The 11,585-nt window shown below is 41.8% G+C and overlaps 1 protein-coding gene across 1 annotated transcript; it reads left to right on the forward strand.

Moving 5' to 3' along the window:
* The first annotated feature begins 892 nt into the window (after nt 1-892).
* LOC127677620 (alpha-ketoglutarate dehydrogenase component 4-like) lies at nt 893-1,191 on the forward strand. Its single transcript, XM_052172659.1, is given in 2 exon segments — nt 893-1,142; nt 1,145-1,191. Coding segments are annotated over 2 exon segments (297 nt in total).
* The last annotated feature ends 10,394 nt before the right edge of the window (nt 1,192-11,585 follow it).

The following is an 11,585-nucleotide window of genomic DNA, read 5'->3' on the forward strand; positions in this document are numbered from 1 at the left end:
TTTAATGAGAGGGACTCAGTCTACTGCACTGTGTACCTGTAGAGAGACATGTTCATTTCCAGGAGCAAGCACTATTTTCTTAATTTTGTTTTATTTCACATAAAAAATGGTGCTGGGTATTCAATCAAAAAATATAGCATCTGCAGGCTTGGCTCAGTGACAGAATGCTGGCTTCACATGTAGAATGTCCAAGATTCAACCCCAGTGCTGGAAAAAAATTATGAAATGTGCTTGGTGTGGTGACAACTACCCTGGAGGTTAAGGCAGGACAACGTGAGGTCTCAGGCTATTCTATATATAGCCTGGACTATATAGTGAGGGCCTGCCTCAAGGTAACTTATTTATTTATATTTATTTATCTCTTTGGTGGGGAGCTGGTGTAGGGAACACAACTTTCAGGAGTCCGTTCTCTCCTTCCACCATGTTGTTCTAGAGACTGAATTCAGGTCATCGGGCCTGGCAATTAGCATTCTTGCTCTCTGAGCCTTTCCACCTCCCCTCGAATACAATTTTCAAATGGGGGGGTGGGGGTTGATGATGATGTCCCTGAGTGGTAAACAGCTTACCTCATATGTACAGCTATAGGTTGATCTCCATACCTCTATTTTCTTTTTTTTAATTAAACTATAAAATTCTTCCTATTTATTTATTTATTTTTATTGAAAAGGGAAGTAAGCTGGGCAGTGGTGGCACACGCCTTTAATACCAGCACTTGGTAGGCAGAGGCAGGCAAATTTCGAGCCGGAGTTCCAGGCCAACCTGGTCTACAGAGTGAGTTTCAGGGCAGCCAGGGCTACACAGAGAAACCCTGTCTTGAAAAAAACCAAAAAAAAAAAAAAAAAAAAAAAAAAAAAAAAAGAATTGAACTGAAGCTATGGCCTCAGGCATCAGGATGGGCAGCAAGATGGGTTCTACCAGCAGGGCTAAGCAGATAGAGAAGCCTCGTGCTCCATTAATAAGGTTCCCTAACAGAAGGGGTCACAGTGTCTCAGGAACTTTGGGATCTGCTGCGCTGCCCTCCCATGTCTCAGTAATTTCACAGCATTCAAAAGGAAGCGTGTTCTCAGACTTGCAACTGCATCAGGGGCCATCAGACACTGCAGAAATAACAAAAACATTACCTTAGAAATACAGAAGGAAGCCTTGTCTCAAGAAAAAATGGAATTTATCCAGCATGGAGGTCCAGAGTGATCGTCAGGGCTGCTGTTCATCAGCAGATAGGATTATCTTTACAATAAAGGACTTCCAAAATGTCAAATGAAAAGTCACATACTGGCTGGTTTTGTGTGTCAACTCGATACAAGCTGGAGTTATCACTGAGAAAGGAGCTTCAGGTGAGAAAATGCCTCCATAAGATTCAGCTGTAAGACATTTTCTCATTTAGGGATGGGGGTGGAGAAGGCCCCTTGTGGGTGGTGCCATCTCTGGGCTGGTATTCTTTGGTTCTATAAGAGAACAGGCTGAGCAAGCCAGGGGAAGCAAGCCAGTGAGAAACATCCCTCCATGGCCTCTGCATCAACTCCTGCTTCCTGACCTGCTGGAATTCCAGTCCTGACTTCCTTTGGTGGTAAACAGCAATATGAATGTATAAACTGAATAAACCCTTTCCTCCCCAACTTGCTTCTTGGTTTGTGCAGGAATAGAAACCCTGACCAAGTCATATATTGAACAATCTTAATAAATATCTGTAAGTGTAATGAAGTGTAGAAACCCCATGTGGTCACTTGTATCTCCTATGTTGTATATCTTGGTCAACTTCCCCACAATCTGACCTATACACTTATTAAAGTCTACATTTTTAAATGCTAACCTGTGTTAACTTATTCTTGATTATGTAGTGTTACCAGTGATGAGCTATTAAATATTAAATATTAAAAACACATAATATAAAAAAAAAGAATTTAAGCTACCTCATGTGGCTGACTAGCCCATATTACCATTTCCCTGAGAAACAACAGAAGCCAGAAAAACACATTTATAACATTAAAATGATAAAAAAAAAAAGAGAAACTTGGAAATTCAAAATTCTGTGTATCTTCCTACTATGAGAGGAAAAAAATATTTTTGTATGTGTATAGATGTTTTGCCTGTCAGTATGTTTCTATAGTACATGTGTACCTGTGTGGCACATGGAGACCAGAAGAGGGCGTCAGATGCTCTGGAACTGCAGTTACAGATGCTGGTGAGCCACCATGTGGGTGCTGGGAATGGAACCCAGGTCCTGTTGAGGGAGAAGGGTGTTCTTAATCCTTGAGCCATCGCTCCAGCCCAGAAAAACATTTTTTAAGACAGGAAAAAAAAAGAAAAAGGAGGAGGAGGAAGAGGAAGAAGAGGAGGAAAAGGGAAGGGAAGGGAAGGGAAGGGAAGGAAAGGAAAGGAAAAAAGGAATTTATTGCCAACAGTAATATTGAAAGAAACATTTAAGAGAGCAATATGCAGCCACATGGTGGCTCATAACCATCTGTAGTGGGATCTATATGCTCTTCTGGTGTGTCTGAAGACAGCTAAAGTGTACTTATATAAATATAATAAATCTTGGAGAGAGAGAGAGAGAGAGAGAGAGAGCGCACTATGCAGGTTTTGGGCTAATTGTGGCCCAAAGATCAAACATGGCCTGCTGTCTATTTTGTAGTAACGTTTTGATGGAACCAGTAAGAATAACTCATCTGTCTATTACCTGTGGCTTCTCTGTACACCACACTAGACTTGAGGGGTGAGAAGTGGCTATGCAGGCGTATGCCACCACACCTGACCCTAACTCAAACCACTACCATCTACTGCTGTTGGGAGAGCTAATTCCTCCTGTGTCTGTGACCCCAAACTTCAGTACCTTGTGGGCCTGACACAGCATTAATCATTTTTCTTGTCACCTGTCATGAGCATTACTCTTTCTGCACTCACACAATGAAGCCCTTCAGAGTGACAACCACTGTTTTTCCATGTTTTCCACCTTAAGGACTCATCATTTCTAGATGGAGATCATGGGGTATGGCTGGTGGTGTGTGTGTGTGCGCATGTGTGTTTCTGTGTGTAGCTCTCTGTGTGAGTGTGCATGTGTCTGTGTGTCTGTATGTGTGTGTCCTACTTTCTGTCTGCCTTTCTGTGTCTTTCACAGTTATTCCTTCTATCTACTTCTGCTCCCACAGACCCTCTCCATAGCCTGTGTGTTTAGAGCTCTTGATTGCTGGTGACTTTATGACTGCTAGCATTATAACTGTTCGTTCTGATAGCTAACATTAGATACTGCCTTAGTTAGGGTTCCAATTGCTGGGAAGAGACACCATAACCAAGACAGCTCTTATAAAAGGTAACATTTTATTGCAGCTGGCTTACTGATTTAGAGATTCAGTCTATTATCATCACCGCATGGCAGCATCCAGGCAGGCATGCACTGGAAGAGCTGAGAGTTCTACATCTTGTTCCAAAGGCAAACAGAAGACAGGCTACCAACCATCTAGGAGGAGGTCTCATTGCTCACTCCAACAGTGACACACTCCCTCCAGCAAGGCCACACCTACTCCAACAAGGCCACACCTCCAATAGTGCCACTCCCTGGGCCAAGCATACTCAAACCGCCACAGATATTTTAGACTAGAATGTGGGGGGAATGCAGCTTTTGTCTCAGTTAACTTATTAGTAGTGGAAATACAGCACAATGGTAAAACACATTTTCCTGGGTCCCAGTCCCATGGTCTGTGATCCATTGCTCTAAGAATTTAGATTATTGCACAAATCAGATTCTCAGGTGGAACTTGTGTTGCTGGTCCATGGATGGCGCTTTGAGAACCACTGCTGGAATGCTGAGAGTAAGAGGGAGCAGTGGCCAGGAGGGCCTCTTGGTGTTTAGAGCGGAAGTCTTCAGAAAGCCAACCTCTCCCTCTCCAACAACGGCCAACAGAGAGAGGCCAGGAAACTGTTTTCCCCCAGGACGTCTCTGAGCTTATTATCCTTATTATCAGCAATTTTAGATTGGGACTCTGCTCCCCAGAGGGAAATGAAAATAGTAACCATGTGGGGTGGAAGAAACAAGGTGCCAGAATTAATGAGCCCTCCGTGGAATGAATCCAGATGTATTTTCCTTTCATGGAAAATAGAGTTACTTCGAAACTAGGAGGGGTGGTTTCAAGGTCTTACTGTGTGCAATTTTCTTCTGAAACACATCCACGTAAGCAGTGATGCACAGTAAAACAATGAATGCTAAATTTAATCCACACCTTAGGGTCTTTGGTTCACCTCCGAAGACCCAGAATTTGACTCAAATCTACACTTTGCAAAGCTCTCCCCTGGGCAATGTTTGGAGCCCAGGCAGACTGTGTTTGGCTAATTCTGTCTCCCAAGAATTGTAATTGTATAGTTCTTGGCACCTGGAAACTTTCAATTAATATTGGTACAACTGTACACACTTGTATACACACTCGCGCGCGCGCGCGCACACACACACACACACGTATGTGTGTACGTTCATGTATAAGACTGGTTATGCATGACATAATTTTCCCTTCAGAGCCTCATTAGGCAAACCCCGGGGAACTTGTTTCCACAGTCCAAGAGAGCCCCTTGGTATTTCTCCTAAGTCCCCTACCACACATACACAGCAAGCAGAACAGACTTGTTGTTCACAGTAGCATTCATTGCTTACTAAACACAGAGCCAGCACAATTCTCCCCGGAGGCTTTGATTGATTTGTGCACCAGGGGAAACTATCACATCCAATTAATGCTTTTCTATACACCAAGTAAATCCTCAAACAAACACTTGCCTACTACAAATAATCTTCCTTGTAATCTTATATGAGGGTTTAAAAAACATGAAATTGAATGGTGTTTTTGTTTTTGTTTTCTTTTTCTTTCCTAGAATGTATTCCAGAGTTTCTTGGTTTGGATTTTTGTGGTGCTATGATCAAGCCTGGCACATACTAGACAAGTCTACTACCATAAGGCCACCAGCCCCTCTTTCCAAATACACCCTTCCATCCTATACTGTTCTGGTTCTGATTCTAACGGCGCCCCAGCAAAAACCTAGGGGAACCTTCAGGGGGTGTGGCTTACTGAAAGGAAGAGAAGTTATGTGATTTGGGAGCATGCTCTTGGAAGCAATTATGACCTAATCTTTTCTCTGCCTCTGTTTTCTGACCACCATGGTGTAAGGCTCAGTGCTTGACCACAGGCTCCTCACAGCAATATGCTGCTTACCACCAGGTTCAAAAACCATGGACTGAAACCTCTGAGACCATGAATCAAAATTAATTTTTCCTCTGTATAATTTGTTTTTCCCAGGGATTTTGTTACAGCAAGTGAAAGCTTGACGATCACTGACACATATAGAAAGTATTTTTTTTTCTTCTCAGCCCTTCCTGGGGTGTCCATGAAAGACGGATGTTCTCACAGCTTTTAACTGCTGAGAGGGCCAATCTTGCTTCTCAGGAGCTTCAAATACGCTTCAATAGTCACGTGCTACATTGCGTTAATTCAGCTCAGCTCTTTCCAATCTACTATATTTACTATCTAATTAGTACCTGTGTTGGATTCAAATCAGAGAATCCCTCCACATCTGCTTCAAACCGCAGCTGAAATCAACTTCAGAATATGGCAGCTTCCGAGAGCCCAGGAAAAAGGTTCAGTCACAACACCAGCATGTGATAGAAACACATGCATAATCACTAGGTGAGTCTTGATTTTCTCTGTTCCACCACTCTGCCTGGGGAAGCTCCCAGGCCCATGACTGTCATCTCCACTGTAGGAGACCAAGTGGCCTCCTCGGGAGCTGTCATCCACTCCACCACTTACACCAGGCAATTGGTCCCCCAATTGTGTTTAATCTCTTCTGATCTACTCTAAAATCTCTCTTTAAGGGCACTTATCAGACGAATTATCTGCCTGGAATTTGGTGGGGGTAAAATGTCTAGTTAAGGGGCAGGGGAGATAGTTCAGCAGTTAAGAGCACTGACTGATCTTCCAGAGGTCTTGAGTTCAGTTCCTAGCAACCACATGGTGACTCACAACCCTCTGTAGTGGGATCTGATGCCCTCTGCTGGTGTGTCAAAAGAGAGTGATCAGTGTACTCACACACAATAAATAAATAATTTTTTAAAAAAGTCTAGTTAAGCAATTGCAAGTGAGTGCCCTCTTCCTGGCACATTACACGGTGAGAGACCTTTGCACACTGTCGGTGAGAGTGGAAATTAGTACAGCCATTGTGGGAAACGGGACCAAAGCCTGGAAAAATTAAGAACTTAGTTTTTAAAATGAAACGGCCATGTGACCTAGAAAGCTTATTACAGAGGAAATGAAGCTATTACGCCAAAGAGATCACACTGCCTCGTTCCTCGGCAACACTCAAGACTCACAACAGCTACAAAAGGAAGTTTTGGAAGTGTCACCTGGAACATCAGTAAGGACAGTGTGCTCTCTGCAGCACACACTGGAGAGCGTTGCCTTAAGTGAATTAAGGGACACACAGAAAGACAAGAGACACACGATCTCACCCACACTTGAACTCTGGGATGTCTTAGAGTTGGGAGTAGAGTGATGCTCACTTTCCTTTGCACAGTAGTGGGGCTGCTCTGTCACAGGAGGTTCCAGGGGTTTTGAGGAACTTCCATGATGTTTTCCACAATGGTTGTGCTAGTCTGCATTCTCAGTGAACAGGGGACGAGGCAGGGAGCAGGACAAAGGAGAGTACATTAGTGACTACGAAATTACAGTTAGACCGGACCGTGGAGCTCTGCAGCTCTGTGATGCTGCTCTTGGCTGTCAAAATTTGGATTTAATTAAAACTCAAGCAGCTAGGTACTCCTGTGAGAAAGGGATTTTTTTCTTTGTTATTTTGTTGTTTTGTTTTTGTTTTTTAAATGCATCTGAACTGGGAAGACCCACTTTTATTCTAGATCTTTGATCAGGAAGATCTGTCTTTTTTTTTTTTTTTTTTTTTTTTTTTTTTTTTGAGACAGGGTTTCTCTGTGTAGCTCTGGCTGTCCCAGAACTCACTCTGTAGACCAGGCCAGCCCCGAACTCAGAAATCTGCCTGCCTCTGCCTCCCAAGTGCTGGGATTAAAGCCCTGTGCCACCACCGCCCCACCCCAGGAAGATCTATCTTTAATCTGGCCCACAACTTCTGCTGGCAGCCTATTTAAATGACACTGAAGAAGAAGTTCTCTTAACCTGCTTTCCCTCATTCTCACCAGCAAGTCCATTTCTTCACTGGGATTGTAGCCTACTTCTTCAGGATTCTTCAGTATACTGAAGACTAGCCCAGGCATCCAACCTCATGGACTGAACAACTATGGATTCTTAGACCTTCCATTTGTGGACAACTATTGTTGGACTAATTGGACCATACCCTGTAAGCCATTCTGTATGTATGAATGTATGTGTGTGTGTATGTATACATCTATATAGATTTATATATGTATATGTATGTATGAGGGTTTATTCACATGTATTCACATGAACAAACACACACACACAAACACACAGTCTGTCAATTTTGGTCCTCTAGAGAACCCTCTATTCAATGATAGAGTGTCTCAGATGACAAAAAGAAAAAGGTAGAAGTTTCCTACAGTTCCACTATTAAAGAAATCAAATGTTCTAAGAGACAGATGTGTCTGAGATAAGTATTTCAGAATGTAGAATAGTTTGTATAGTTTTATCTATCAGTTTTACTTTTGAATGAAATACTGAGCGATGTCAAGAGATATTCTACAATGAAGTAGGTTTATATGGTTTTGTTCTGGGTATCAGAATTCTGGATTCAGCTGGGGGTGGAGGGAGCATGGCACAGGCACACACCTTTAATTGAAGCACCAGGGAGGCAGAGGCAGAAGGATCTTTGTGAGGATGGGATTAGTCTGGTCTACAGAGTGAGTTTCAGGACAGCCAGAGCTACAGAGAAATCCTGTCTCAAAAAAACCAAAACAGAAACAAAAAACAAAAACAAAAAGTGATAGGAAAGATAGATAGATAGATAGATAGATAGATAGGACAACAGAATTCTGGCTTTAGAGTTTTATCATATTTAGACATATCATATTATCTAGAAGGGCCTTTCTACTGGGACTTTTTTTGTAAAAAATATATTTATAGAGCAAGAATTACATCAGATCTGTGTTATTGTAATAGCATATTGTCTTATGCTATGGTTTGTGTGAGTCAGTGTATATTACATACTTTTCTTGTTGCTGAAACTAAAGCAACTTAAGGAAGGAGGCTGGGAGTACCAGGGTATAGTTCATCACAGCAGGGAAGTCATGGTAGCTGCAAAATGCAGCAACTGGTCACATTGTATCTGCAAATAGGAGACAGGGATGGGGAGGGAGAAGGAGGGAGAAGGGTCATAAATGCTGGTGCTCAATTTACCTTCTATTTTTTATGTAGTCCAATCTCCCAGCTCAAGGAATGATGTCATTCCTTATATAGCATGAGCCTTTCTTCCACCATTCACCCAATTACAAATTCACTCACAGAGTAAGGCAAAAGATTTGTTTCTAAGATGACTCTAGATCCTGTCAAGTTAAAAAGCATTATGAACCATTAAGTTCCCTATTATGTTTAAAGGTGACTTTATTGAGAGGTGGCAAAACTTTCTGGAAGTGGGTCTGAGTGGGAGGTTCTTAAGTCACTGTGGCATGTGCTCTTGAAGATGTCTGTAGGGCCTATTCCAACAGGCCCACCAGATGCCCAAAGAATAGGACTTCCCAGACAGGACAGTCTTGGACAGGAAGCTCTGAAACTATCAACAAAATTGAAAAATTTCTTTTTACACATCAACTATCTCAGATATTGTATTATATTTGTTATATGGACAGAATACTAACATACAGTGTATATTGACTTAGGTATAACTGTTGTATATATTCAATCTGTAATTGTTATTCAGATGTACTATTATACATTTCTGATTCATTCTTAGTGGTGCTGAGCATTTGGGATTTCTGGAATAAAACAATAGATTAGAAGATGCCTTCAGCTGGGCGGTGGTGGCGCATGCCTTTAATCCCAGCACCTGGGAGGCAGAGGCAGGTGGATTTCTGAGTTCAAGGCCAGCCTGGTCTACAGAGTGAGTTCCAGGACAGCCAGAGCTACACAGAGAAACCCTGTCTCAAAAAAAAAAAAAAAAAAAAAACCCAATAAACAAAAAAAGAAGATGCCGTCATATAACATGCTGGTTGAAAGGAATCAGGTTGCTGGACGTGGCAGTGCGCACCTTTAATCTGAGCACTCTGGAGGTAGAGGCAAACAGATCTCTAGCCCACAAAGCGCTTTTCAGGACAGCCAGAGCAACATAGAGAAACCTTGTTTCGAAAGAAAGGAAAGGGAGAGAGAGAGAGAGAGAGAGAGAGAGAGAGAGAGAGAGAGAGAGAGAGAGAGAAGGAAGAAGTCAGGACAACAATGAATAATGAATAGATCATGTGTTTTCTAAATGGATGTGAAGATGGAGAGATAGCTCAGCAGTTACCACTGGCTGCTTTCTCAGAGGACCCATATTCAATTTCCAGTATCTATATAGAAACTCGTAACTGTATGTAACTCCAGATCTAGGGTATCCAAAACCCTCTACTGGCCTCCACAGGCATCTAGCACACTTGTAGTAGACAGGCATACATGCAGGAAAAATCATCCATACAGAAAATAAAATATATAAAGTATGATCACAATTTTCAAAATCTCTGGGACATAATTAAGAGATAAAATATTGTATCCCTAGAAGAATGACTTAAACTAAACTAAAAATCATAGAAAATCTATTCAACAAAATTATACTGAACATTTTTCTAAGTCTAGAAAAAGATATCAACATTCAAACTTAAGAATTATATTTTTTAACAGTAAAATTCCCACATCAGATTTTATTATTACCAAAGGAAATGAGAAAATGCATTCTCTCAAAGACAACAGGATCTTTTCATAACATTAATTTATATAGCCCAGTCTCTAATATATTCAGTTTCATTAAACTCTTTGCTGTGAGGTACCATGTGTGGTGGTTTGAATATTCTTGGCCCAGGGAATGACACTATTAGGAGGTATAGCCTTGTTGGAGTTGTTTGGCCTTGTTAGAGGAAGTGTGACAATGTTGGGATGGACTCTGAGACCCTCCTCCCTACTGCCTGGAAGAGACAATCTTCTGCTTCCTTCCAGAACAAGATAAAAAACTCTCAGCTCCTTCTCCAGCGCCATTCCTGCCTGTATGCGGCCCTGCTTCCTGCCTTGATGATAAGGGACTGAACCTCTGAACCTGCAAACCAGTCCCAATTAAATGTTGTCTTTTATAAAAGTTGCCTTGGTCATGGTGTCTCTTCACAGCCATGGAAATTCTAAGATGCTATGTGTGTTTCATGGGGACTGGGAACTGGACTCTCACTATCCCTTTGCACTCTGTGTGTGCACTTTGCTTGATGGGAGGACCCATCCATCCAGCTCACGGGAAAAGAAACAGGAGACAAGGGAAAACAAAACAAAAAACTAGGATGTGTTTCAAAATAGACTTCTCCAGTTGCATTTTAAAATAGCTAACGATTGTTCCTAACCCTTATCTGTTTTCTTCTCTCTGGCGCTCTCTTGAGACTTTTTGAAACACAGCATAAGACATTATATCCCCAAAGGGAAAAGTGTTAGTTAACCTTCTGCTGTTCATTCTGAATGCAACAGACAGATCATTAAGCCTTTTTATTATTCATGTTATGAATTAAGGGGAATTTAAATCAAACTAGCAGGTTGAAAATAATGAAAACACACAAAAACCCCTGTAGATAATAAGTATCACTAATCTACCCATTTCAGCCAAGCCCAGTTTTAGTTCCTCTTAATAACTGTTCAGGCCATTTTTCCCTTCTGCACCGATCCTTCTTTGTGTAGCTGCTGATCATGTTCTCTCACTTCCTGTCAGCTGTTCTTTTGGAAAAATCCACATTGAAATTGATTATCAAGAAGCCCCTTAGGTCAGTGTTGGGAAACCCTTCCCCTTAATAGAGGAATTTTAATCCAGCAGCATGGCTGCTCTGATCATAGCCAGAGATTTTCTAGGCCTGCATGATCTGGCTAGAATGCAGACATACCCTTAGTACACACCTTTAATTGCCCTGGCTGGAATCCCTCAGTACGTACCTTTAATCCCAAACAATGACGTCTAATTGAGGGGCAGATAAAACAACAACTCAAAGAAAGATTTGACAGAATAAATCAGAGATAGGACATGCTCAGCTCTCAGGAGAAAAGCTACTTAAGAGAAACTCGGGAAGAAAGACAGTTCAGTTCTGTCAGTTGAGTTCAGGGAAGTGGAGCTGAGTTTGTTCATGGGTTCATGCAATTCAATGCAGGTCAGCAGAGTTAGTTGAAGCCAGAGAACAAGAAGGAGCCAGAAGATTAGAACAAATGCCAGAGTTAGTTTGAGGCCAAGCAGAACAATTCAGTGAAAAGTTGAGAGAAGCCAGATTGAATAGGTCGGCTTGGAGAGGAGTTTGAGCCAGAACATCTGAGTTGAACCAGCCAGCCAAAGTTCAGAAAGAACTAGAAAGAGTGACTAATAAGACAACAATTATATTAAGCGAATAAAAATTCCTTTTACATCTGGCGCCTTACTTGATC

Source organism: Apodemus sylvaticus, chromosome 2 (genome assembly GCF_947179515.1).
Source record: "Apodemus sylvaticus chromosome 2, mApoSyl1.1, whole genome shotgun sequence".
Classification (NCBI taxonomy): domain Eukaryota; kingdom Metazoa; phylum Chordata; class Mammalia; order Rodentia; family Muridae; genus Apodemus; species Apodemus sylvaticus.